The sequence below is a fragment of the Chroicocephalus ridibundus genome, chromosome 2 (genome assembly GCF_963924245.1).
Source record: "Chroicocephalus ridibundus chromosome 2, bChrRid1.1, whole genome shotgun sequence".
In the NCBI taxonomy this organism is placed as follows: Eukaryota; Metazoa; Chordata; class Aves; order Charadriiformes; family Laridae; genus Chroicocephalus; species Chroicocephalus ridibundus.
This window is the reverse complement of record NC_086285.1, coordinates 74,005,022-74,032,353: the sequence shown is the minus strand read 5'-3', so window position 1 is coordinate 74,032,353 and position 27,332 is coordinate 74,005,022. Positions and strand designations below refer to the sequence as shown.

The window sequence follows — 27,332 nt, the reverse complement described above, 5'->3', positions numbered from 1 at the left end:
ACATGCCGAAAAAAAACCTCACCCTGGCCTTGCCAGAGGTAGTCGCAGGAGCCAAAGGCAAAGGCCTTCGGTCTTGGAAGACACAGGTCTTCCCTCCTCCTGACCACACATCCCTGGCTTTACACGCCCGCTGCTCCTTGCGCGGCCTGGACCCAAAAAACACGCTCTGTGGCACGGCGCCCTGCGTGAAATGGAGGAGAAGAGGGGTTATACCCACACGCCTCACCACTGCGGCCAAACACAAGCCCCTGAGACCCCTCCAGAGCCCACCCCGTCGGGCCTGCGGACAGCGGGTGGAGATCGGGCCCACTGGGCCGCGCTCACCCCTGCCGCCCCCGGCCACCCCCTCGGGCGCTGCCCGTGCGGCCCCGGCCCTCCGGCCGCCGCCGGCTGGGGAAGGCCCAGAGGGGACGCTCGCCGGGTTCTTCCCCCGGAACAGCGGCGGGAGCAACGGGCCGAGCCAGAACAACACCCCCTCAACGGCCGCCGCCATGCCCGAGGGGCGGCCGTGACACCTCCACCGCGGGCGGCACCGCGCCTGCCGCCGCCCGTCCCGTCCTGCCCCGCTCTTAATAATAACAGCAACACCGACGCTGACAATAATCGCCATAATTGCTCCTGTTATGGCGAGGCCGGTGCTGCCCCGCCGGCGGAGGCAGGGCGGCTGCCTGGCCCCCTCAGGTGCGAGGCACAGGGTGGTAGGGCGCCCCCTGGCGGCCCGCCCTCGGCGGCGGCGGCGGCGGCGGCGCCCCCCGCCCGGCCCGGCCCCTCCCGGTCACCCCCCCTCCCGGCCCGCCGCCCGCCGCCGCCGCCGCTCTGAAGTTCGCAGGCGATTTCCTTTCCAGCCCGGCCTTATCTCGGCCCGCACGTTGCCGCGCCGGTGACTAATAGCAGAATAACATTGTCTCGGGATAAAATAGCGCCGGGGCTGTTTACCCGCTCCATGGGGGTTCGCTATAAAAGGCCGCCGGGGACCGCCGCGCCAGCCAGACGCGCTGGGGCGCACCGAGCCGCCGCTTACCCCCGCAGGGCACTGGACACGGCTCTCCGTCCCGACGCTGGGAGAAACTTTCCCCCCTTTTTTCTCTTTTATTAATTTTCCCCCCTTTTTTTTCTTCTTTTTTTTTCCTCCGTTCCCCTTTTTTTTATTTTTATTTTTTTTTTCCCGTCCGCTCTCCGCTGCCTGCTATGGATTATTCCCAGATGATCGTCTCGCTGCTCTTCGTCCTCTGCCCGGGGCTGCTGCCGGCAGGTAGGTGCCGGTACCCAGCCGCTCGCCGCCGCCTGGGTCCGGGGGGAGCCGCCGGTCGGGCTCCGCGCCGCCGGGCAGCCCCGGCGGGGAGGGCGTCCCGGAGGGATGCGTCGGGAGATGCGCGGGGTGCGTGTTTTCCGCGGGTGCTGAGCTCTGCCCGCTCCCTTCCCGCAGCCCCCGGAGCCGAGGTGGGCGCCGCGCCCTCACCCCCAGCAGCCGCCGCCGCCGCCGCCGGGCACCGTCGCGCCCGGCGCTGCTCCTGCTCCTCGCTGCTGGACGAGGAGTGCGTCTACTTCTGCCACCTCGACATCATCTGGATCAACACCCCCGAGTGAGTGAGGGGACCGGGACGTGGCGGGGAGTCGGGGGGGGCGACGACGACACGAGATTTCGGCAGTCGCCGAGCGCTGGGTTCGGTTTTGGTTGGAAAAAAGCGGGGGGAGGAGGGAAAAAAAAAATGAAGAACCACTAACCCACCTGCAGAAATGTGAAGGAGAGGAAGGAATAGTTATTTGCACGGTGTCTCCTATTGCTTTCCCCCCTCTCCTGCCTTTCTGCCGAGTTTAGGAGCGAGACTGCTCAGTGGGAGAGAAAGCAAGTAGGATTTGGCCACCGAGATTGAGCAGATAGCTGCTAACAGCCCCAGCACACCTGCGTTCCTAAAATCTGGGCAGAAGTATTTCCTTTGGGCGCTGCTCAGCAAAAGGCTGCGGGATGCTTTTCACTATGAATCAGAACCAGACAAAATGCCAAAAATATGATTTTGCCGGCCTGAATTTGTCTGACCGTTTTTTTCTTTGTGACAAGTTAGGAGGCTAGAAGGTTTACTTTCACATGGGGTGGCTCCTTGCTGCCTCTTGCTGCTCTTTACTGCAAATTAATGCATCCCACATGTTAAAAGAGTTATGTGTAGGGTCCGTTTCTACGCTGTCCTCACCAAAAAGTAGTGAGCCAGAGCCTCACCTAGCGCTGCAAACACTGATTCTGGTGATTTGTTTGGCTGCTGGTGTTCCTCTGAGCGCAGAGGTTCTGTTCCTCGCTTTTATTGCTTCTTTCGGTCTTGGCAGTTACCAAAGTTCAAAGAGATGAGGTTTTATTGCTTTCTATCGCAGAGGGAGGCACAGCAGCTTTATGAAATCACAATTAAAAGGTCATTAGCCTTCTCAGTAGCCATGCTAATGAATATGTTGGAGGATCATCAGAAGCATTTGCATGGAAACTATGACCAACAAGGCATTCCCAATCCCACAGCCTTTACTCATGCAATCAATCCCATTGATAAGATTGCCCAAAATACCCCACTGTTTTGATGCCACGGAATTATTTGAATGACTTTCATGTTGTCTCTTTGATCATAGGAAGACTGTTCCCTACGGTCTTGGAGGCCCCTCTCGATCCAGAAGATCGCTGAAGGACATGGTGCCAGAGATGCTCACTGAACCTGGCAGCAGATGCCGATGTGCCAACCAGAAGGACAAGAAATGTCTGAACTTCTGCCAGACAGGAAAAGATCTCTGGTGCGTCTATTGTTGCTACTCTTTAAAAGGCAGTGCATGTAAAAGGGATGGATTGTGGTAGACTTACTCATTTTGGCACTTGCTGAGCAAATCATCTCCCCAAAGCCTTGCCTCCTACCTGAGTGCTCACACTGCTATGATACATACTATGGTTTGGCCCAGAAAGATCACTTGTTACGTGCCTTGAGAAGTGGTTGATGAGATGCCTCACCTTGTGGACTGCAGACTTGGGGTTTTTTTAACAGCAGCACCTTTTCACTTTTAACAGGGCTCAGTCCACAGTGGAGAAAACCTCGCATCACCGCAACAAAGCTGGCAATTGCATCGGACCCAAATGCATGAACCGACAGCTTGTTGACAGCAAGAAAATGAAGCGGTGAGTTTCTTCTCTCTGTTGTAGTTCCCCGGAGCAGCAATAGAGAGCACAGTTCACCTGCCGTCGGGTCAGCCTGGGCTTAGCTGGTGATTTCAGCTTGAGAGTTTCAGAGGAATCCGTGAGGATATCTGGAGGGCTTTTCTTGATGCCATGGGTTTTTAGCACACGAGTGCTGAGCTCTGCCTGGCATCCTCCGTCCATTCCTTAGAGGAAGCAGGCTTAGTTGTAGGCCTGAAGATACACCAAACTTCAGAAGAGTATGAAATCATGAAATACTGACAGAAATAAATAGACCCTATCATTTCAGTGTGTTCATGCACTCTCTTAACTACTTAAAAATATTATGTCCCAACTATTCCAATACGAAATTGACTCAGAATGCCTTTCTTTAGATACTTTACTCCATTTTACTGGAGGGGAAACAAAAAAAAAAAGATTGTCCATCTATCCAGATTTTGAATATATTGTTTCTTCTGGCTGGCGTTGCTGGCTTTTTAGAATGCAGGAGGCAGATTTCTACCTGCCTTGACTCATGCGTTGCCCGCTAAATCTGTGTAAAATGAGTACAGGATGTTAGTGATGGAAATGCCTGCAAAAAGGTTGAGGAAAGGGAAAATGAAGACTAAATCAGTATTTGAGCCCAGTTTAGTATTTGAGATTAGGAGTAAATTTCAGGACTGTCTTTTGAGGTCCGTGCATAGTAAGTTGAGCGGCAGTATGCAGCAGTAGCACTCCACAGAGTGGAAGTTCAGAGAGGCATGCGTTGGAATTGGTGCAGCAGTGAACCCTGCAGAGGGGAAGTCAGCTTTGAAGCTGAGTGTTGTTAGAGCTACATCAGCTCCAGCGTGCGGTGTTCAGCCATGTAAAAGCATGGCATACAGAAGTTTGCCCACACAAAAGACGATTCTTTAGTGCTACTTTCAAAAGCAGATCAGGGTTTATGGGAGCAGGCAGCCTGATGATTTTGAGTGAGACTTAGGCCCTGGAAGTCTTAAATCATTTTTTGATTACTTACTTGGAAAAAGCACCCATTCATTGGAACCAGGATCATATTAACCTAAAAGAAACAAAACAGCCGAAAAGAGTAACACTGAAGACCTCTTGATTGGATGCGTGCTGTTTAAGGAAGTCTAGGGCATCTATATTTGAATCCATATTTTAACTTATTTTAATGTTTGCATTTAAAATCTGAATCCAATATTTCAAGTGGCTTAAGTTAGCGTAATTCTGACAGAGGTATAGCAATCAGCAGTTACTGAGGATGCCATGGCAGAAATCTAGAGTGAGGGTTATTTAATCAAAAACTGAATGTCTGCACACTGGAGATGCATCTTCATTATTGTAACAATTAATGTATATTTCTTATTTTTTGCAGGCTGGAAGCCATTGGTAACAGTATCAAAGCTTCCTTCAGTATTGCGAAGCTGAAGGCTGAGCTCCAGAAAGGGCAGAAGCTGAAACATAACAGGGCGAACAAACGGCAAAGCATCTGGGAAAGCCTGAAAGCATCCTAGTGGGAAGATCACGTGACTCTTTCTCCATCACACTTGCTGACAAAGCATCACCAAAACTCTTTCTTGACTTCTGACATTCCACGACGGCGAAGGACCTCTCTGTCCACGTGTTTGCACAGCAGGGCAAAACACTAAGGAAGTCCCATATTTGGAAGTATAAAAGCAAAGGATTTCACTATTTTGGAATTCAGATGGATGGGTAGAGGGGCTGAAGGGGAGTCGGCAGTAACACACATAGAAAGCCATCTTTCTGAAGAAATATTTGAATATCGCTTCTGGAATGTTACCCATCAATTGAGCAGCTTTCAGGGTCTACATCAAAAGCATCTTGCAAGGAAGACCTCACAGATTTGTTTAGAAAGGACAGAAAGCAAGATCTGAGTGGACAGACTTCAAAGCGAAAAACTCTACCGTATTAAAATGCAAAAATGAAAGCCACAGTGCTACTTTAGTCAGGACTTACTGCATATATACATGTCTACCTCGCATACTGTTTGTTGCACTCCTGCTAGAGTATTTTTACACCTTTTTATTGCCTTTACTAATCAGCTGCAACCCTTTGCCTTTTTTTCAGAAGTCTAGTTTACTTGTACAACCAGAGTTATCTGAACGTGGGTTAAACACTGTGGTTGTTTGCATAGTCAATGTCCTTTGGTTTTGGATGCCAAAGGACTCTTCAACATAAAATAAAAGTTAGAGGACACTACTAGGTTTCCCATAACAAGGATATTTGGCTAACTGAAGTTCTAATAATAGAGGTTGTTGTGTCTTACATGCCACCAAAAATGCACTGAAGTGGGGATGTACCAGAGCCTGTTGTGAGATTTATTCAGCGCCTTGTTTGGTGGAAATGCGTTGAGACAAAGGGTTGTTTTGAATTATGTCAAAAGGCTAATATTGGGTGAATGTTTATAGCAGTGAATTTGTTCACATTGTTGAATTTGCTGACAGGTTGAATCTTATGTGCTTATTTTTTGTGGTTTGTATTTATATTCACACAAGTTCTTCATTATATTTACCATGTTGAATACACATTGAAGTAGGCCATATTGGTCTATGCATGTTTTATGTATTTCTGTATGAAATTGGGAAATGCTTTATGCCTATCAAGGTAAATACCTTCAGAAATAAATATTTTTAATTACTGTATTGGCCTGTTTTTCAACTAGCCTGCTTTTCTGTAGACTGTGGCTCCGTGATCACGGAGGTAGATTGCCCCACATACAAAGCTGACCTAGATGAAGTGTGTGCGCCTGATTGCCTTTCTGTCAGATTAGCCAGATCACGACACAGAAAGGTTACGCCAAACGTGAGACAACAGATAATACTTGTTCTAGCTTCAAGCTTCCTCATCAAAACTTCACAGCAAAATTTGAATTGGCCAAATGAATTTGTCCTGGAGCAGCACTCCCACATGTCTTCTTCGTCCAGTAGTACAAATTCTAATGTTGGATTTACTGTACCATTAAAATATGGCCAATAAGGGGTTGGATATTGATGAACTAGAGGACAACATGCACACAGTGGATGCTATATTGGACTACGCTGTGTTATGTTACTTATTACCACACTATCCCAAAGATTCTCAGCCCAGGACAGTTAAAGATGGAAACCTCAGTGGAGCCTGGCCCAAGCCCAGGAAAGAGCCAGAGTGGTAGTCAAGCTTCACGTGTCTCCAAACATTGGCCTAAAGTGGTTATAGCTGGAAAGATGCTTAAAGCAAATAAATAGATTTAATCATCTCTGATCCTATAGGAAAAACAGCACAAGAGTTAGTCCATGGATAAAACTGAGTGTTTTGGATTTTTTTTAAAAAAACAAACTTTTACAAACAAATGCAATACAAGATATATGTCACTTGCAAACACTGACAGCATTCACCATTAAAAATTTCTGAAATTGTTTGGAATTTCTTGGCAATATTTATTCATTTGCAGCATTTTTCACACCCAAACACCAGAAGGCTAAAAAAAGCCCATATCATGTTTCCTTCACGCTGCTCTGCGGCGTTTTGAGGCAGCAATTCAGTGGAGAGGTGGCAGTGCTGGTGGCTGGGGTCTGACAGGAGAGCCTGTCCCAGGCAGCAGGAAGGAATGGGGAGCCCCCTCGCTTCTGCAGGGCAGGATGCAGCCTCCGGAGACACTCTTTGATCCCCACATTGCCCGCACTAACTGCTTGGGACCTCTCTCAGGTGTGAGGAGACGTCACTAACGCACCCTGGCTTTCCATTTCTTCCCCTGTTGGTGCTTGCCTTTGGCACGGAAAATAAACAAGCAAGTAGTTGAGGCACTGCCTCTTACCCAGCCAATGTGGCAGGCAAGGGGGTGGTGTGGGGTGCCCCTGCTAGGGAAGGGGCCGTGCATTGGCATCCCCATCCCAGTTGCTCCTGTTTTCTCTCCTGGGAGAGTGCGGCAGGAGAGGAGTGATTCTGGGAGTGGAGTAGTGCTGCAGCAGTGCCTGTGCTGTTATTAAGGCTGGCTATCTGGACTTTGTAGGTGGCTGGGCTAAATGGTGCTGTGGGTGGGCTGTAGTAGCCCAAATTCCTGGCCAGCTGCTTAAGGAATTCTTGAGAGAACCATCCTAAAAATAAACCTGTTCCTTCTAGGGTTTACTCTGCTCATGCCTGGACTTGAAAGCTGGCTTTCATCCTCCTTTCCTTCCCCCTAAACTGACTCTGCTGCTTGCTCATGCTGCAGCTTTGCATTTTGGGGAAGGCACGGTCCCCGGAGCCCTGCAAGGTAAAGTAAGAGCCCTGCACAGCACCAAGCCTGAGCGGCAGTGCAAAGGGGACAAGGAAGGTTAGGGTTAGATGCCCTGATGCCAGGGGCTTGCAGGCTTTGGGAAGAGTGTCCGAAGCCATTCCATGTTGCCCCTGCCCCTCACCCCGTGCTATTTACCTTCTGGCATAGGAGCATAAACTGCCGCTTACCCTGGCTTGCATTAATGAGCTGGACTGAAAACCAGAATTTAACAGTCTGTTTGTCTCACTGAATAAGCAAAAGGGAACATGAAGCATTTTATCTTAAGGCTGGCTCTCATACAAGTACTAGGGTCTGTCCCAGAGGTTTGCTCCTTCTCAAAGCGAGCTCCGTTGCAGAAAGAGATTCAATAACTCAGGCCAGAACCCCCGGTGAAAAAAGAGAGGCATGGTATGTGCTGGGATTTATGGCACTGAGCACAGAGCAGTGTAAAAGTACATTCTTACTTATAACAAACGACAACGAGCGAAAAAATATTCTACCTGAAGCCAATGGAAACATTGTGCTAACTGCAGAGGCAAGGCTGCAGAGTCAGGGCTCTCATTCTTCTACCTAGAACTAATCTCACTTCTCTTAAAAAGTAAACCTTTCATGGCTATGATCTATCTCCTTTTTAAGTGAGAGGTTCTTTTAATCCAGGATGAAGGACGAAGGGAAGCACATGGAGAAAAGGGCCACCACCTTCCAGCGTGGCCATACTCTAATGGTGCCAATATACACCTGACGTAGGGCTGAAATTCCAGCTGGGATAAAAAGCAAGGAAAGGCCCCATTCCTGAGCTGTTACCTAATTGTATCTCCCTCCTCTGTTTTTTCCTGGGTTCTGCATGGCCATTTCTGAACTTGCAAAAAGTTTCACAGGAAAAGACAACTATTTATCTTAATTTTTTAGCTTGCTGTACTTATTTTTATTCAACGTGGTGTGTAATTCTTTTTTGCTTAGCTGCTTTATTTTTATTTTCTCTGGATAAAGGCTGCTTTGACTATATATCAAAACAAGGTATACAATAAAACAAAGCTTCGACAAGTGAGTCAGGCTTCAAGTCAGGAAAGTACTACAATGCTACTGAAATTCTTTCCATCTTATCTACATATTTCTGACCTAATTTTTCCAGAAATGGCAACTCTAATCTGTACCATGTTATCGTGAACTGCCCCAAAATAATTCACGCGGAATGTCCTAATGTTGCCTATAGAAGTTACCAAATACCAGCCTCTTTGTTCATGTTTCCTTACATTAGGATAAATTTAGCCACCACAACACACTTCTATATTTACAAACACAGAATGAGCTGGATAAACCGCTGCTTGAAGGCTATCTGACGTTTACTTTTCTTCACACTCAACTGTTTGCCTCTGTGTATATAAAACCATATCAATTTTGACTTGGTCTGCATCATGACGCTATTATTAGGTTCCTTGTGTAGAAATCCAGCTTCCATTCACAGCCGATATCTTAATTTGATTTACTGTTCTTCCTTCGTGACCTAGGAAACAAAAGGAAGGAGGTTTTGATTAATTAGATGAGAATGCTTGGAAGCTGCGATGGTGAGTGTAAGTATGCGAAGAGACCGAGCGCCACAGATAAAGTACAAAGATAGAGGCAGGATCGCTTTTCCTGAGGTAAACATCGTGCGAATGACATTTCGGAAACTTAGCCAGAATGGGCGTTCATGTCTTACTTTATTTTATATCTCCAATCAAATCTGAGCTAGGTGAAAAATGATAGGGAAGCCTGTTTTGCCATTTCTCAATATGGTTAAACAATCAGCTGGTATGTCTTAGCGGTGTGCCTGGGACAAGTTCCTCTGCTCAGATCAGGTCAAGGAGACCTGAATTCTGCCTGAAATCCACCGGTCAGTCGGTCAGCCAACAATTCCCTCAGCTTTAGAGGCATCGTTTATGCCAGTGAAAACGAGAGCTGAATTTGACACAGAAAGGCTTTATTCTTTCTGATATTGCCACGACAGGGGCAAATGGACATCGATTTGCTGATGCTAGCACAGAGCTCCAGCGACTCTTGCTCCTTTTGGTCTGGGTTCAGGGTTGGGTTTTTGTTTTTTTTCCCCCCACAAGCATTTTCTAGTAACAAATTAGATAAATATCACTTTGGTAAACAATGGGGCAGTTTGCCTCTGGCTCACGAAAGCTGCATTCAGAAATGGATGAGCCCCGTGGAGTTTGTGGTTTCATTGACCTCTCCAACTATTTTGGGGTCTGCAGAAATGATTCGTTCACCAACTGTAATTCAAGCCCACACTGTTGTTGTTGTGTTTTTCCCCCCAAGGAAATAAAAAAAGCCAACAACCCTAAACCTAACTTTTTTCTAGCTAAAGGAAAAATGCATGTTACGTGCCAGTCTCTAGAAACAAATCCAGCCTCTAGTCTGGTAAGAAGAAAGCAGCACTGTATTTTGGTCATATATATTGGATTTACATTTTCCTCTGCTTTCTCCATCTCTTTTCACAGACACAATTCAGCCAAGCACTTAGTGAAGCGTCCATCATGAAAAATTAGCCAGTGCCCTAAGGACTTCTTGTGCAAAGGTAGCCACATGCATTGAATGTTTTGACGGGTCAGAGCTTCTCCTCTTGTCGTCTTTTTCATCTTCATGTCAGTCCTGTTGTTGCAAGAAATCTGTTTTGCTTCTTATTTTCACCTTCTCTTATCTCTAACAGGAGTATAAAGCAGTGATATTCACAAACTAGATAGGAAGCTAAAGTGGACTGAAAAATTGTGCAAATGTTGCCTGTCATATTCTCATCAGAAACGTGGAGGCCTTTAAGTTGTATATTTGCCTGTGGAAGGATTTCCAAATAGATGAGACCTCTTACAAGTGATTTAACCAACAATGTTCAGCCCTGCGAAGAGTTAAACTCTGTGGCCATCAGCTCCTCATGAAAATGTGGTCAAGTAAATGTATTTTTAGCTTTTTAGAAGCTCCCTTCCTGGGAGCTTCTAAGGATCTGAGGTGCTGGGTACTTGGCAGAACCAAACTCCCTCCTTGATGAAGTAAGGACTTCTCCTCTACATTCTCATATCCCGAACTTGATCACCCACTTTGGTGAGCATCCCTTGAGTAGCATAAGCAAGCACAAAACACGAACCATGACATTATCTGCAGGAGAGGTGTCTTGAGAGTGCCCTGTGGGTTCTTCCTTCATGACTGTACGACTCGTCTGACCTCAAGGGAGACATCTCTTTCCTCACACATGGGCTGCCCAGCACATCTGTCAGGCAGCTGACTTCATTATGTGGCAAGGCAAGCGGGGATCAAAGAACCCATGCTGCTGAAAAGAGTGATCATCGCTAGGCTGTGCAGAGCTTACCCTGCGTGATGCTGCTGCCGGCATGCTCCGAGGGGGACGGGAGAGAGGGTGGCTGCAAGTCGCAAATCACACCAGCATCCCTGCTCTGTCCCCTGGCAATGCAAACCACCCTTCCCAGCCGGCTGCGGGTTTGCCCTGGGTAACGCCACACAGGCTGCTTTGCGATGGCGGCAGCTCCCCTTTGACGGGTATGGTCTCAAAATGACCCCACAGGTTTTATCAGTGTCTTCTAGCAGATTTTTCTGAGAAAGCATTTCAGTCGGAAGAGCTGTCCACTCATCCCAGTTTCCCTCCGGATGGACTAAACTGGTGTCACTCGGGTGAGTTTGGAGGAACACCACTAATTTCAGCATCCCAGAGGTTTTTCAGGTTATCAGTCATGCAGATCCAGCCTACGACTGTGAAGTCCACAGATCCCTCTACAGAGGCTCCCTTGTCCTTGCTTCTTCTATGTATTCATAAGAATAAAATTTTCATAATTTTTCCAATGATTTTACTCCTCTATTTTTCTAAAAATCTTGTGGCTTTTGCTGAGGACTTGGCCCGCTGTTTTTCCTCCTGGGTCTCTGCTAACCATTACATCATTCTCGATATGCATCCAGCAGGACGCTTTGCAGCAATGTCCTTTCCAGTGGCTTCCAAACAATCTGCATTAAGGTTGCTAATTTAATTCTACTTCACCTCGAGTCTGCTTTGCCATAAGCACAAGGATGCCCTTCACCTGGCTGAAAAGTGAAGTGCCTGTGAGTGCCATCCTTTGACCTGAATTGGCAATGGATTATGGATTACTGGTTCTGGTGTGGACTCTTTAGGCAAGGCAGAAAGTTGGCTGGATATTACTATAAAGCAAAATTTTATTCTTTGAACTAACCACTTTCTGATGAGTAATTATTTTTCTCCGCAAATATTTCTAAAAATGCCTATACATGCATAGGGCTCAACTTTCTAAGCAAACTACAGCCTTTCCTTCCCCATCCTTTATTTTTCTTCTCTGAAGCCTTCCTGTGTCGTTCCTGTGGCCAAACACAGCTTTTGTGAGCTACTTCTGTATGAAGCTGTGATCATAACTGTTTTTTCAGCCTGTGATCTGTGAACATCTGAAGAGCCATGAAATGTGATTAAGGGATGCAAGTTCATATGTGCTTTACAACAACCTGCATATGTGAAATTCCTGGAACAGTCTGCACTTCCACTGGAAATTTTTTGGTGGTCCACATTACAAATTGATTAAACCCGTGTCTCATACATGGAAAGTATTGGAAAAAAGTTCTAAAATGAAGTTGTCAGCATAGGAAAGTGCAGAACTGAGTCCAGCCGCAAAGCAAATAAGAAAAATACTGTTCTGATAAAAAGGTATGTGTTTGTATAACTACATTATAGGGTTTTGCAAAGTGTGTGTGCACCAGGGTACGTCAGAGAAAAATTCAAGCATTTACCTATTCTGCACATGTACTTGTTAGCGCGGAAGTGTGTACATATATAATGTAACGTAACGTAACAAAGGTAATTTTGAATCCACTTCCCATTGTCAGAAAACTGCAGACTCGGGGGCTCTCTGTGTTGATGTCCATCTTTTTTATCCCTGTTTAATCTAGCAAAGCTCTGGCCAGGATAGGCAAATTCTGTAGGTGCCCTTGCAAAAGATGCTTTGCAAAGGGCGCTGATGTTCACTGTTATGCAGAATGGTTGCTTTTGCCTGCAATGCTAGTCTGTTCAACTAAGCTCAGTTGTTTACGTGGATTTTTTTACTATGAGGTCTACAAGGAGAGAGAGTATATTTGCCCCCAGTTTTCCCTCTCTGGACAGCACAGTTGGAGAGCTCTGAATGGTTTATAGGCTAATTAAAAACAGACCACAGGTTTTGGTTGAGGTTGGTTTTTTTTTTTTCTTCTTCTTCTTGCTGCATTCCAGTTTGTTTAGCTGCTCCGCAGGGATTTGACAGGGGCATTGTTAAGAAGACAAAGGACCTCTGGCTTGGGTGACATTAGTGTGCTAAGAGATGCCTCCTTTTCACCTGACAGCCTAACCAAATTGGATCAGGTATCGGAAAGACTGAGAAAACATCAGAGGACATGAAATATTCAGCAAATGACTGACCTGCACATCCTACCTGGCTCTGGCTACAGTAACAGCTTTGCAGGGGAGCTGATGCAGAACTGCCCTTCTCTCTCCACCTGACAAACTCAAACAGCTGATAAATTACCAGAACTAATTGTTGCCCTGACAGGCCTTTGATCCCTGGAAGAGTCAATTTATAAATGATGAGCTCCTTTTACATGCCACTGCTGATGGAGCTGTTGAAATTGTTATAAAATCAATAATCCCTGCAGTCTGGGGATCCTTTAGTTTTCTCCCATTTACTCAGGAGACAGTTCAAAGTGTCTGCAAATGCTCATTTCCGCCTCTCCCCAGCAACCTGCCCAGAAAAAGTCAGGCGTTGCCACAGGAGTGAGGCTTGGTAAGAGAGAGAGTGAGCATCTGAAAAGCAGGCTAGTCCAGATAAACACTGATCAGGAAGCAGGATGGTGTCCAGGTTTTACTCTCAGCCACTTGGGATGGTCTTCCCAGGAAGAGAAAATTGTCAGAAATAAGGGCAGAAAGGCAAGGGGGGAAAATCTTGGTTGATAAGCAGCATCATGGGGAATGGCAGCATGTTCAGGGTGGCAGTGGAACAGAAATATCACGTATAGCTCCTAGAGTCCAGCCTCTACAGGGAGCCAGCTGGTCTGATCCCCTGGGGCATGCTGCCTCTCCCAGAGGCAGAGCTCCTGGTGGCCTGCCGGCACATGTCTCCTTCACCTGCGGCCACCTGGTTACAGTACAGCAGAGCTGGGATAAAAAATTCTGCTACAGGCTTGTCTTCATGTGGCTTTAAGTGGCCAGAGTCCACCCTACCCAACAATGATTGTACTTTCTGGTCTTGTTGAGTGCAAACCAACTTGAAGGAACAAGCCAATATTTAGCCAAATAGAGTCCCCGTGGGTGGGATCTCATGCGCAGAATTTGGTCTTAGAGCTGTATTGCAAGAGCACATCATGGCCACCACATGATACAGAACCCAATGAAATCTCCCTTTTGGGCTGTTTGAGTGGGTTGCTAGCTCTTTGCAACAGACCCCTTTACAGAGTGGTTACAATATTCCAGAAGTCGTGTTTCTCACACAGTTATTTGACGGCTTCCTTTACCTCATCTTTTTTTTTGTGGAAAATGTATACCTAAGTATAGAAGGATACTTAAGAGGAGATCTAGAAGAGCTGTCTTCAGCTCTCACAAGTCAGCATAGCAACAATGATCGGAGCTTGATGGACCTCTAGCAAGAGGCATCAGCAGAGCAGAAATGGTCCTCCCATTCTACAGGCCTTCCCTAGGCCAGAGGCTCCTCTGAGGCCTGCAGGTGTGAGAGGAACAATGGCTGTCACCAACGGTGGCCATGCAGAGGGAGGGACAATGTTTCCTTTCAACTGGAAGGAAAATTTAGCGGAATTCCAGTGAGCACCTTCACAGCCACACCTGTCATGTTTAAACAGGAGACAGAAAGGGCAATGCTCACTGCTCAGCACCCAGCGTGAGGAGCACTTGGCACCCAGCAGCCCAGCTCGCAGGGAGTGTGAGCACCACCACTGGGGTCATCTGGGACTCCATTTTCCTTGGGCCACTAGGATTAAAGGACAACTTAGAAGAACAGTGCAATAATAGCACTTGGATTTGAAGAAAAGGCCTTGGCCTGCTCTTGCTTTGCTCATTTTCCAGTTGTGGTAACACAATGGGGCCACACTAACAGGCCCTGGCTTATGCCTGGGAACAAAGTTTGCAGGCCTGGACCCGGCGTTGTTACCACTCACCAATTTTTGAAAACACGGCCAAGAAACCATCAGTCTGCCTCATATCTGGAAACTTTATTTACACACAATCCTGTCTTTCAGTACAATTGCTTTTCCTGTGCCTGATTATTCTGATGAGAGAGTACTCATTAGAAAAATGGAACCCCACAACCCAAGTGCATTCATGAGGCTGGAACAATAGGAGGTGCTGACTGATGCTTCACTTTCCGTTCTCCCCTGAAAGCTTGTACACAAATGTGAGGTTTTGCAATATGGTTCAATGTGGTTACTCCAAAGCTGTCTGGGGCCTGGCCACCAAGGCTTGTCCTCACCACAGGCAGAAGAGGTGCTCCCTAAGAGTGAAATTCCCCTCTGGCATCCTCCGGACTGAGGACACTTGAACTGAATCACAACATCTGTTACAAAAAGAAATAACTGAGATGTTATTAACTGCAACTAGCTGTTACTAACTCAGTGAAGGAAATGGCACGTGCACATGGCTTATACAGTGAAACCCTGCTCTTTTCCAGCCTAGTTCCTCACTGTCTTACCAACCTTGAACATTCTTCAGACCTTCAACCTGGTTAAGAGTGCAAGTGATCCATAGGGAGATTTTTCTTCAGGCCACAAGAAGGCCTTAGGGCTGGGAGATAAACATGAAAAAGTTCCTTAATTAAAGTTGAATGGAGTTAGATGCAGTGTGCAGTGTTCCACTGGAGGGAGAACTGAAGCTTTTTGTAATGTGAAAAAGGGTTTGAGGATGGCTTTGCATCACCACCTTGTGTAGTAAACTGACACGAAGCTTCTGTAAATTGACAGCCCTAGAGGAAAAGAGGAATCTACCTCAAAAATATGGTTTCTGAAACTAGGTCCGGAGGACAGCCTTAATCACTGTGCACTCTAGGGAACTACATCTTGAAAAGGCAACAAGACAGAGGTAGGAGCAACACAAGAGCAAAATGAGACTGAAGACACTCAGGCTATACAACCTCTTGTTGTAAGTTACTTTCTGACCCTAAAGGTCCCATGAAACTCCCAACAAGGAAGCACCTTCCAAAACAGGGAGGGCAACAAGAATGCATCGAGATGAGCAGAGCAGGGCGATCAGCTCAAAGTCCTCAGCCTGGAATTAATTTAGTGGCAATTCGATACTGAGAAATTTATTCTCAGGGTGTTATTCACCCTGAAGTACCAGTATACTTCCCAGCTGAGTAAAGGGTTTAGAAGCAGACACAATTTCAGATTAGTTAGCGTCCATTAAGCAAGCAATGAGGGTGGAGCAAAGGAAAGGCACAGCTAGCTTAATTTTAGGAGAAATTATTAAGTGCAAAGAGTCTAGGAGATCTTCTCCAAGGAAATGAGATTGCTCCCAAGACATTATGCCATGTGTGTATGATAAAAGAGGTGGGTATGGACCAGGAGGACAGGTTGATATGGAGAGGCCTGAAATAGGACAGCAGGGTAAATGTGCAGGAAGGATCTACTGGCAATATGGAGACACAGTGGGAAAAAAATGCCTAGTTTAATCCTACCTAATTTACGTAGATGAGTAACGCATCTGAACTGAGAGGAGTTTTCCTCTGGAGGTGCTGGGCTTTCTTCCTTCACCTCATGAAGGAGCCTACAGAGGGCTGGCAGTCACAGAGGTGAAGTTATGACCACATCCACCTTATCTTCATGAAGTAGCATTTGAGGGATGCAACCATATTAAACAGATGAAAATGATTTTGGGTCCACTGTATTCAGTATCTTATTTTCTTATGGGAAATATGAATTTTCCACAGAATAGCAGGGCAGCTATTTATCAATTGTTTTCCCATAGAAAAAGAGTAATCTTCCAATGTGTTCCAAGAGGTAAGCAAGAGCGAGATGCACTGTACAACAGCTATGCAATAAACTGAAGGTGTGGTGAAGAAAATAGCATAAAGGAAGCTCTTCTTGTTTCTAGGACAGGCGTAATTAATGTGAATTACCTCCAGGAGATTACATCCTGAGGAGGCAACAGCACAGAAGCAAGAAAGAAGCAAGAGAGAAACTAAGCTGAAGACAATTTGATTCCCATGAAATATTGATTGAGGATAGCTCCTGCAGCCTGGCCTACCACCCTCACACAGGGTGACTCAGGAGGAAGAGATGACTAGTTTTGATTATCATATTGAGGAAAAAAAATAATTTCTTCACACTTTTTTCTGACTTAGTCAGCTGTTTGGAGAGCCTGTCACACCCAGGAGATGTTATTTATATCATACGCTTCCAGGACAATATTTCATTGGGAAATCTTCTGCCCTGAAAAAGGGGAAGTGTAAAATAATTAAAGGATGTAGTTCAAAAATAAGATTACTGGAAAATTGTAATTTCAATGTGGTTAGAAAGGATGTAGGAACAGCGCTGAAGCTATTGCTCTCAATACATGCCTGGAGTACATGCCAGGATCTCACTGAAGATCAGTTCTCACAGCACTCACTAGTAGTTTCAAGAAACCTTGTGAATGCGTGCCACGTGTGACTACTATCGGAAAGTCAGATCATTTAGACAGCATTGGCATTCTTTGACAGAACTAGTTTAAGCCCTGTTTCTCAATGAGAATTTGGCTGGTGAGAAAGCCAAAGTCTGGATGGGTCAGCTGAAGTTTCCAGAATAGTATCAAACATGAGAATCAAGCAGGTCCAGGCCCACCACACTCTGACCTGAAATATCTAGGTGACATCAGTGAATAGTTATGACAGCTTTGAGCCAGGTGAGTACTCAGTGAAACCCGATGAAGTGACTTTCTGTGTGGAAGATAGAGAACAAAGCTGTGAGATGGGGCCAGCTTGATTTGAATCAATTTCTCGTTTATGTTTGACAACAGAGAGTGCTGCCAGCTGCTGCAAAAAAACTATTGTAATGGCAAAAAAGTTTTCTCCTCAGGTGTCTAATATTCACAGCCAATCACATGTTGAGATATGTGTCTGTTATTACTTTGGATAAACCAAAATGTTTTTTTTTTTCCTCTTCACTGGATGAGATGATCAAGATACAGATAACTTCTAAATTGATCTTGACCTTTCACAGCAGATGAAAACAAGGGAAAGGACAATAGGCTATCTCTTGTGCTCTTATGAACAAGCGCACATAAACTTTTGTTGACTTGTATCCTAATCCAGAGACCTGTATGCAGCTGCAAAGATGGAGCAAGCTTAGCTTATCTCCTGTTTGTTTGATAAGCAGTTTACCCAGTAGAGATGCTGCCCTCAAGTTCACAGGCACCCATGTTTGTGTTTCGCAGCAATGACACAAAGAGCTCTGTTGAGGTACAGGGAACTGTGTTACTCATTGTTGGTGACTGTTGTTGAAAATGTTGATGCAATGCTCGTAGACTTGAATAACAGTAAGGATGGTACTTGCTAGAAGTGAGTTCTCCTGTCAGGCAGGCATCATCCTTCAGCACCTCCCAGGACAGTGGTGACACCATCACTAAAAGCAATAGAAGGTGGTTAGAGGGATGAAAAACATAGTCAGTATTCATGTCCAACCAACCCAATTTCCAAAATGTTTGTGACTATACGAAAGAGCAGAAGGTAGACAGGGAGGGCATGGGAGTTACACACTAAGATGCCAGAGGTGTTATGAGAAGTCCAAGATACTAGCGATATATGCTGGCTGCAAGAAATAGGACTAAAGCATCACATTTCACAGAAAATATATCAGTCTGGAAATCCTGCAAGAAGCAGATTTCTTTTGAGGTTCTGGGTAATGCCTGGTCCTAACCCACTGGCAGATAATAAAATATTAGTTGAAAGCTGGAGTTGCAAAGTCTGCAGTGACTTCAGCGAGCCCCACACTTCTTGTACTCTTCAAGTCACATTGATTCCAGTGAGACTTCAGCCTGTGCCAAAAAGTATCAGAGATGACTTTTTACAGGTGCTTCAAGAATTCATCGAACTGGGGTGCAAAGTCATGGGGGAGAGCTAGACAGACCCAGCCCCACTGTTTATAGCTCCCAGTGAAGTGCACAATTGCTAAGAATTTACATCACTCTTTTCCAGCTGCTGATACCAACCCTTCCATACTTGTCTGAGTAATGCCACCATTTCTTCAATGTTGATACTTCTCTGTTTCCCAGTTTACCTATTTATCTTTCAAGAATTTAATTTTACTAACACATTCATAACAGTTTGTCATTCAGTACCAGATTTTCACTAGTGATAGGGATAGTCAGTTAAATTGAAACGGAGACTTGAGTCTTCAGCCTTGGCCTTAAATGCTTGCAGTGACACCTTAGATATATATATAACCATTTTTCTGGTAATATGTGAGTCAAAAAGTCTGCTTTGGGCTGATTTGTTTGGGAAATTTGGTTTCAAGCTCACATTCTTCCTCAAGGGTTTCAGTGGGTTGCGTCACAAAAGATACATTTCGTTATGTAATTTTGCATTCAGACATAGATGAAAACTGATGTGCAAAGCTGAGTGAACTGAAATGCTTCCGTGTTGCATCTCCAACACGTGACGCTGTTCTGGGAAAGAGAGAACTGGTGAGAAAGCAACGCTATCGTAAAAGAAAGTTTTCGGTACCACAGCTCTTAATTCGGAATAAAGTAATGCTAACATGAGGCACAAAAATATTTTCCATTGTGAATCAGGTGCTTTGGCCAAGTCTGGAAAGATCTGAATTCTTGTTCTCTTTATATTTGAAAATGAAAAAATATACTTTTATCAGGACTTGTCATAAAAATAGACGCATTGTATTTAATGTGTCAGCACTTGCTTATTTTACAGCTCTGCAGTATTCTGAATATGTTTTTTCTGACTTGTTAACTAAGTTTCCAGTGCAAACGAGTTACAACTCAAGAACTTGACATTCAAGGTTGCTAAAATTTTGCAATTTTGTGGTATATGAATGCACCATCTGTTCTTCCTAATAAGTAGCTCTTTTAAAATTATATTTTATATGGTTTCTCTTTGAGGAAGAGCCTAGGAAACAGCTTAGTAAACTGTGACACACCAGACAGAAATAACTTTAAAAGAATTTTTATGAATGTTTCCCTCCAAATACAGGAGTATTCCGTCACACTGAGTTACTCATAATGTATGTTGTTTAGCAGATACTCACGTATTTGCAAGGTACAGAACCTATTTTCAGCAGTTTATTTAACAGAGCTAGTGCATGATTTTCAAACAAAATACTTTTTATTACGTACTGGATTCTTTGGGAAATCAAAAAGATGCCCCAAAATTTGGTTTTCAAAATATTTCTGGATTTTTTTGATGAAATGGAAGTAACTTTTTCTTTCAGGAACTTTGCCTACATTATTTATTTCCTCTGTATTATTTTTCTAGTATTTTCCTGCTTTTTCGTTAATGAAATGGTTAAATGTGGGGAGAGGGAAAGGAAAGAGGAATAACAGTTGAGAACAGAGAAGGGTGTAAAATTTTCAATCCTGGTTTGTTGTTAAAAATAGGCCAGTCTGTTACTATTATCCTCTCCCTTGTTGCAATTACTGGTGTAGCAGCAGCAAGCTTTTAGAGAACTGATAGGAAAAAGTCACTTTATTGCTGCTGTGCCTCAAGGACTCTCCTCCTATTTTAGGTCATCTTGATAATTTTGTTTAGGTAGACCAGAAAGACCTGGGAAGTTTTATTTGGAATAGCTGTGCAAAATTCAGCTTCCTGAAGATCTCAGATTTCTGAGAAAATGAGACAAACTAAGGGTTCAGTCTTGCCCTCCTCCATTTTCTCAGCTGGCTGCATGTCTCTCTTGTACTTCTTGGGAGGGTACCATCTCTCCGCTACTGAAGGCCATTCAAGGCCAGGCTTGATGAGGCTCTGAGCAACCTGATCTAGTTAAAGATGTCTCTGCTTACTGCAGGGGGGTTGGACTAGATGACCTTTAAAGGTCCCTTCCAACCCAACACATTCTATGATTCTATGACGCTGTCTTCACCCTGCGCCTTGCTCATCTGTTTGGGATAGAGGCAGCGAAGGCGTGAAAGCTGGATTCCACCTTGAGAAATGTTCTTGACCATGGGCCCTCAGGGATGCCCACAACTGGCAGGAGCTGTAGGCAGACCACCACACCAACAATGGGACCTGCCGAGGTCACTCTTTAGGGACACCAGAGGAGTGGGAGGTGTGCAGAGGAATACATCAACAGAGGTCAGAGAACTGGAGAAATGAGATAGAGATATGATGTACCCATCTGCAGATTGAGCTGTAGTGCCAATGGGAACTGGAGACAAGGCTTTTAGGAAAATTAGAGCACAGAGCATCTATCACTCTTTCTCCAGCTTGCCTGGAATATGTCATTTCCTAATCAGCCTCCCATTTCACAGCTGTGACTTTTTCATCGTGTTCTTTTCAAAAGAAAGCAGATCTGGCCCCTAAAGAAGACTTACCACAGTCCAGCGCCGAGTGCCCCCCTCTAGCTGGTCTCTCTCTCTTCCAGCTGTCCATCTCTTGGTTTTAATGAACTGAAGCCATAACAAAGTCCGGACAACACAAGGGCAATTCAGTACTGGATTTCTTTCAACAGTGCTAATTCCTCTGGCCTTTACAGGGGCATTGAACCAGAAACACACCTCAAATGGGTAGAGGGTAAAACAACCCAAACAAACAAGTAGGGGAAACAAACTGGAAGGTTAAAGAAAAGATAACCTGTGCCTGTTCTTGGGAAAGTAGTGTTTTCTTCCAGCTCAATTCACCCCATGGCCAGGCAGGTCAGGACTGCTGGTACTGGGTAGCTCACCTATGAAAACAAATATTCCCTTGTTGGATAAAGTGCCGTACTGTTGATATTCAATGCCTTTTCAGGTTTTAAGGCTCTCCAGACCAAGTAAAAATCAGCCAGGCTAATTAGCGTGTGCGAGTCTTTTGTCCTGATTGTGTTTTGTGTACCAACGTACATGTAAGAAAGCAGGACCTCCAGGAAGGTGCAAGAGCACGCAAGAGAGAGAGAGAGGAGGAGATGACTGCATGTGAATGCACAACTGACAAACAAGTGTGTGTATGTGAAAGACAAAGGGAGACCAAGGAGCCTTTTCTTATCATCAAAGATACATTAGAAAATCTCTTCTTTTTAAAGAATGACCACAATGACACATGATAAATAAATACAGATAACGGGGCGTTTCACTCATATCACTCACTCCAGTGAGCTATATAAATCATATTGCCTGTGCATGACTTATTCTGGAAATGATGAAGAGAGATAACAGATAAGAGCACAAGTCAGTAGCTTCTGCAAAGTGATACACAGGGCTGTAGATTTCCTTCCCAGCTAGAAGTCAGGCATGCCAAGTATCTGTGCAGCAGAAGCTGCTGTCTTACCTGGAGGCAAAATGCCACCACACACAGGACAGGTTGAGATTTAGCAGCAGCAGTGCACTGTCTGTGTGTGCAACAGCTCCTGCCTCCCACCAAACCCAAAACTGAGCAGATGTGGGGAGGCAGAAGCTGCCATCTCTCAAAGACACCACTTGCGAAATACAGTGACTCGCAGCTGCTTGCTGGCCCTACTGTGCATTGTTCAAAATCTGGGCACCCTTTGGCACTCCTTTGGCAGGTTGCGTGCCCATAATTTTTGGACAAAAAGTGACTCAGTGTTAAAAGATGCCTCTAAAGTGTGTAAGAAACAAAGCGTGCATTATTGTCCTTGCCTGAGATCATCAACCCGGTCTACATAGTCTGACAAAGAGTTATTGGGTTAACAGTTTAATTCTTTCTCAGTGCAGCTTGCACCTGACGTGGTATCATGTAAGGGAATTATTTCTAATGCCACTTTTGGGTTTCCATTGTATTCTTGCCTGCCAAAAGAGGACTCTCCTGGATATACAGGCACAGTTTATTGTATGTAGATCAGCGTTATTTTGGAAAACACCAGAACTCTTCCCTGGCGATAAAAATCTATGAGCTCGCCTGCAGACTTTTTAGGTGAGTCACTAAATCTAAGGAGATTGAGAGCCAGTCTGCACGCAAAACTAGAGAAATACAACATCACTAAAATCAGTGTATTATAGTGCAAGTCTACAGCTGAACATGGACTCAAGGTTCACAGGCAGGAAGATTCACTCACACTACTTACTGCAGTTCTGAAAGGCATGCATAACTAAGAAAAATAAAAAACCTCTAAAAACAGGAAGGAAGCTCTTATTCCAGAATGAAATATAGTATTTTGATGCACCTGAAAATGATACCAAAAAAGTCAAACTCAGTGTGGAGAATGGCTGAGGCAAAACAGCATCCATGTAGTTACTCAGCAAAATAAATCGAGTCGTTGGTTAAAATGGCTTTGTTTCTAGCAGTGAGTGTTTTTACATTGATTAAAAACCTTAAGAAGATGTGTATGCTGGAACTGCGTCCCCTGTGACATTCCAGCTTTACACATTGCGTGCTGACATACTCCTGCTTGAGCAGAGTGAAAAATGAAGCTTGGCATATCCATCCCCAGGTTTCTACACAGCTGGCTGAGATGTCTCATACCACAAAATTGTAAGAGCCATAACAAGGGAGACTCAGCCCTGTTTCTCTTCACTGTTTCCCGCAAGATATGTTTGATGGGCATGTTCCAGATGAGTCTGGGCTGAAACACCAGGGTTGGTTGAAGGCTCAGCTGTTTCCTTGCCTCTTGCTGTCTGAAGTGAGGCTGACGAAATTCCTTGACCGTGCCAATCAGTTGAGCGGTGAGGAGGCTGCTTACTGGAAGGACAGCCAAACACAGATAGGAGATGAGCCTGGAACTCCTGACAACTTCCTCCTGTCAGAAGCCTCAAACCAGAAAATCTGCTTGCTAGCAGGGGAATTGAGGAGGGGTAACTTTTGGTTTTATTTCCCTTCTGATGCAACAGAGACCTGATACTCCATAACAAAATACTTCGTTGAAATGCTGCCCTTTATGTGCAGAACATGTACCTAACCACAAACACATGCATAAATATATTTGTATGTATTTATACATACTTATGTGCATGCATATATATATGTGCATGTGTGTAAAAACTGTTTGCATTGGACCTGACCATCAATTAATTGAAGAAAAAAGTTCTTTGTCTCAGAATGTTACTTGCAGCTATTCTTTAGACTACACCTGGATTGGGATTCAGGCCCTTTCCCAGCTGTCACATGAACTTGGGGTCTGCTTTTTGACAAGCATTCAACCGTCTCACTGGCTTGCACAGAGGAACAATGGCGATTCACGCACGGACACTGAAATAAACTGACTTCAGACTCGTTTAGCTTCTGCAACCAAGCAATATCACAGCCACAGGTCTTTATCAGGAAAGAATGTAGTTGCTCCCCCTCTTGAAGGCCCTTTTCCGCAGTCTGTGTGGATTCAGTCTTTGGCAGAATTCATGGTAAAATCAATGGATGCTTTCCTGCAACAAGACATGTAGTAATGAAAGAAAGGGCCCTATGCTTAGTTATCCAGTTATTTCTGCTCTGTGGAAAACCTGGCATAATTTGAGCATCAGCTAAGCACATCCCTGGCCCACGCTGTCAGAGGTCGCTTGTGCCCTGCACCACAAACACAGTAAGAATGCGTATACCTTCCTGTATCCAAACTGGGTTTCTCCTAGCAGAAAAAAAAAGTACATGAAAAAAGAGGTAGAGAAGAAATAGAAAAGAATTGAAACAAGGCACTAACTGGGAAAACAGAGATTTGCATAATTTACATAATCTGAGGCCTTCTGGTTGCTTTCTTGTTACTTTTTTACCCTGAATTGTTGCTATTTCAGCATGAAAGCTCAGTCTGGGCCCTATCAACAGCACTGAGCAATTTTGGCTCTGCTGAAACTTCAAATTCTTCATCAGAGGAATTCTGTTCCTTTGCAGAAATGACAAAATATCATTCCTGATCAAGGATACAAGTTTCAACAAATGTTGGCGGGAGTGTTACCCTGTGCGAATGGGAAATACAAGAGCCTTGCACACCTTCGGTGCTTTGTTGTCATTCTGCTGTGTTGTGCTGTTCCTGAGAAACCTGCTACCTCTCAATACAGAGCCCAGGTACCTTGTTAGTCTCATCTGCGTTGTTAAAACAGCTGCTGTCTGTGATCTTCTGCAAGAAAGCAGCACATCCTTTGGGGTTTTTTGCTACTTTGCCAGAAATTGAGACTTTTCACCAGCTAAGAGTCCCTCCCAAGAAATGTTGGGACAATTTCCCTGTGGATAGCTTTTACATACAATCAGGGGACCTAGTCAAAACTTTCTAGTTCTTTGTTTCTTCTCCAGAGTATCCTTTATCCTGTCCTAAATTATACCTGTTAGCAAAGCCCTCTGCTGCCATGTTTCCAGATAGTTTGACCCTTCCTCCAGCACCTCCTTTCTCCCCTACGGTATGTAAGACTCATAACACAGAAATTTCTTCCACTTCCTTCTGGGATTCCCCCATTTCAGGAAGGTCTCCAGAAAACTGCTTTCTCAGCTGGTGTTGTAAAATGAGCCAAATGATACCAAAAGGGAGAAGCAGAGATGGGATTCTTCTTCTGTGTCTCTGGTTTTAATGCAGGAAGTCATGGTCAGCTGACTCAGACATCGCTTTGTATGACCGTCTTTTTGCTAACTTCTGCCTTCCAGAAATTTTTTTAAAAAAATAAATAAATCATTGTCCAACACACAAGATCTGCCTTCCACAAGATTTGGTAATCTGGGAAATATTTGTGACTGTCGTGCATGACCTCAGTAAAATGCCTCGAGGAAAGCTACCCAAAGTTATTGTGCTGGGGCTTGCACAGGTAAAGAGCCAGCTTTTTCTCTGTGGGAGGTCTGAAATGTGTTGACTCAAAGGCCATGATGCAACAGCCTTGAGGAGGAGCAGAAAGCATCCTGCTCACCTCCACCTCCCTGCTCTCACCCGGATCAAGTTCCACTTGGAGAGCTGAATCCAGAAAGGCACAACAGGCACCCTCGGAGGGATAAGGGGAAAACTTCGTTAGTTGGGACAGCCTGAATTTGAGCGTGAACCTTTTGGCGTACGGCCATCATAATAACTGTCTGGTTTTCTAACTTTTTCTGTGCTGCTTCCAAAATAGCACAGACTACGTGTCTCTACACGGCTGACTGCCTATCACTGCAATTGGTGGCTTATTCTGAACAGGACATGGTAGCTAATCTGCTGCAGCAAGTTCTGCTTAACAAAGTAGTGTGAAGCACTTTTTCCAGTTGAACTTACTATGGAAAACTTGGTATAAATGGATAAAACCTGATTGCTTCAGTTGATATTCTGTTTAAATCCTGATACAGCCAGAGGGCATCCATGCATACCACTGCAGTTCTGTTGGCTTCACACACAGAGTATCCTCAAGGCAAGTAATGAGATATCAGCAATAGCAAGAAGCGGTCAGAATCCATTCTGGGCTGTATTTTACCTGGAAGACAGCTGTAAAATAAGAACATAAATTTGTCTCATGCAATTAGTCAATCCACTTGTGTGGTCATCAGCAAATGTTCAGGGAAAGAGTGTAGAACCAGGCAAACAGCTATCTGCTCCCTACAGCGGGATGCTTCTACCTTCAATCAATTCAGTTTATGGTTAAATAGGAGGATGCATCTTCCATGACTTTGTTTTTGTGAACTACTTTATACTTTTGTCTGTCACAAATTCTGGAGTGTCAAGGAGCTCTAGAGCTTGGTTATGCTTTTGCGAGGAAAAAAAAGTACTTTCTTTTGTTTGCCCTAAAACTTCTGCTTGGTAAGTTGATGTAGTATGTGATAGCATGTCAGATACAAGCTCATCAAGAAGTCTCTAATGGTCAGCATTTTTCACAGACCATTTTTCCTGGTTCTACCCAGAGATCTGCAATGTAGTTCCCAATGTTTCTTTGCAATTCATAGAGTGCATGATGGATGCTCAAAGTCGATTAGTTAGTGTGCACACATGCAACTGTGTACACTACACTGGCTCACATGTGAAAGAGCAATCAAAACCCATTGTATAGTAGACATGCTGTAAGACAGAGGTGAACACAGCCCAGCCAATTGTCCAGTATCATTCCTTGCATGAATCCCTACTCCAAGCTGTTGTGTCATTGTGCCTTGGAACCCGGTTGTGATGGGATGACTTTTACTTCCTGGGAATGGCAGACAATAGGGTAGAGCTCACTCTGGAGATTCTGGAAAGGAAAGCAAAGGAAGCTTGCTGAGGTGAGTGTGCTGCTCTGAAAAAGTATTATTCCTTGTCCTTAGACATCACTAGCCGCAAACACATGGGTAGATAGCTTGTCAAATGCAAGATAGATACCTAGCTAATCATAGTTGGTACAGATACTGTCAGCTACTGAGATGTCACCATTAATTGTTGTGCACTAACAATTTAGGAGACAGAAGGTAGGGAGTGTAATGAAAGCCTAGCACAGCAGAAAATATCCACAGCAGACTGAGGAGACCCTGGCACACAGACTTAGATGATGTCTGTCCTCACTTTGCTAACTGCCAGTGCCTCGTGCACCAAGACTAGGAAAAGAGGGGTGACAGCTAATTTGTGTGTTCTTATTTTGCCAGATATCATTCTGAGTGCCTAGATGTGTGTCTCTTTATTTGTGAGGCTCATCTCCCCAGTGAGAGGGAGGGAATGCCCATCTTCAATAGATGCCATTTCCAGGGCCTGTGAAGACAAAGCATGCACTCAGGAGTCCTGTCACTGGTATTACCAGGATCTTCTGTAGCAGAACTCATCAAAGAGTTTTGTGCTGGAGGATAGAGTGCTGCTTTGAGACTGTGTGCTCTCAGGCTAAGCTACTCCTCTCTACAAATGGGGAATGGTGCCGACAGGGCTGGTTTCCCAGCTGCT

General features: G+C 44.9%; 1 protein-coding gene across 2 annotated transcripts; it reads left to right on the top strand.

Annotated features, from left to right (window-relative positions):
* The first annotated feature begins 826 nt into the window (after positions 1 to 826).
* EDN1 (endothelin 1) lies at positions 827 to 6,186 on the top strand. Of its 2 annotated transcripts, XM_063325911.1 has the most exons (5): positions 829 to 1,252; positions 1,427 to 1,583; positions 2,611 to 2,769; positions 3,038 to 3,145; positions 4,521 to 6,184. In XM_063325911.1, exons 1-5 carry the CDS (start codon positions 1,189 to 1,191, stop codon positions 4,657 to 4,659), a joined length of 627 nt encoding a protein of 208 aa, XP_063181981.1. In that variant the 5' UTR covers positions 829 to 1,188; the 3' UTR covers positions 4,660 to 6,184. The 2 variants fall into 2 exon arrangements, with proteins under 2 accessions (XP_063181980.1, XP_063181981.1); XM_063325910.1 differs by having other exon boundaries at positions 827 to 1,583; positions 4,521 to 6,186.
* Positions 6,187 to 27,332: the final 21,146 nt, after the last annotated feature.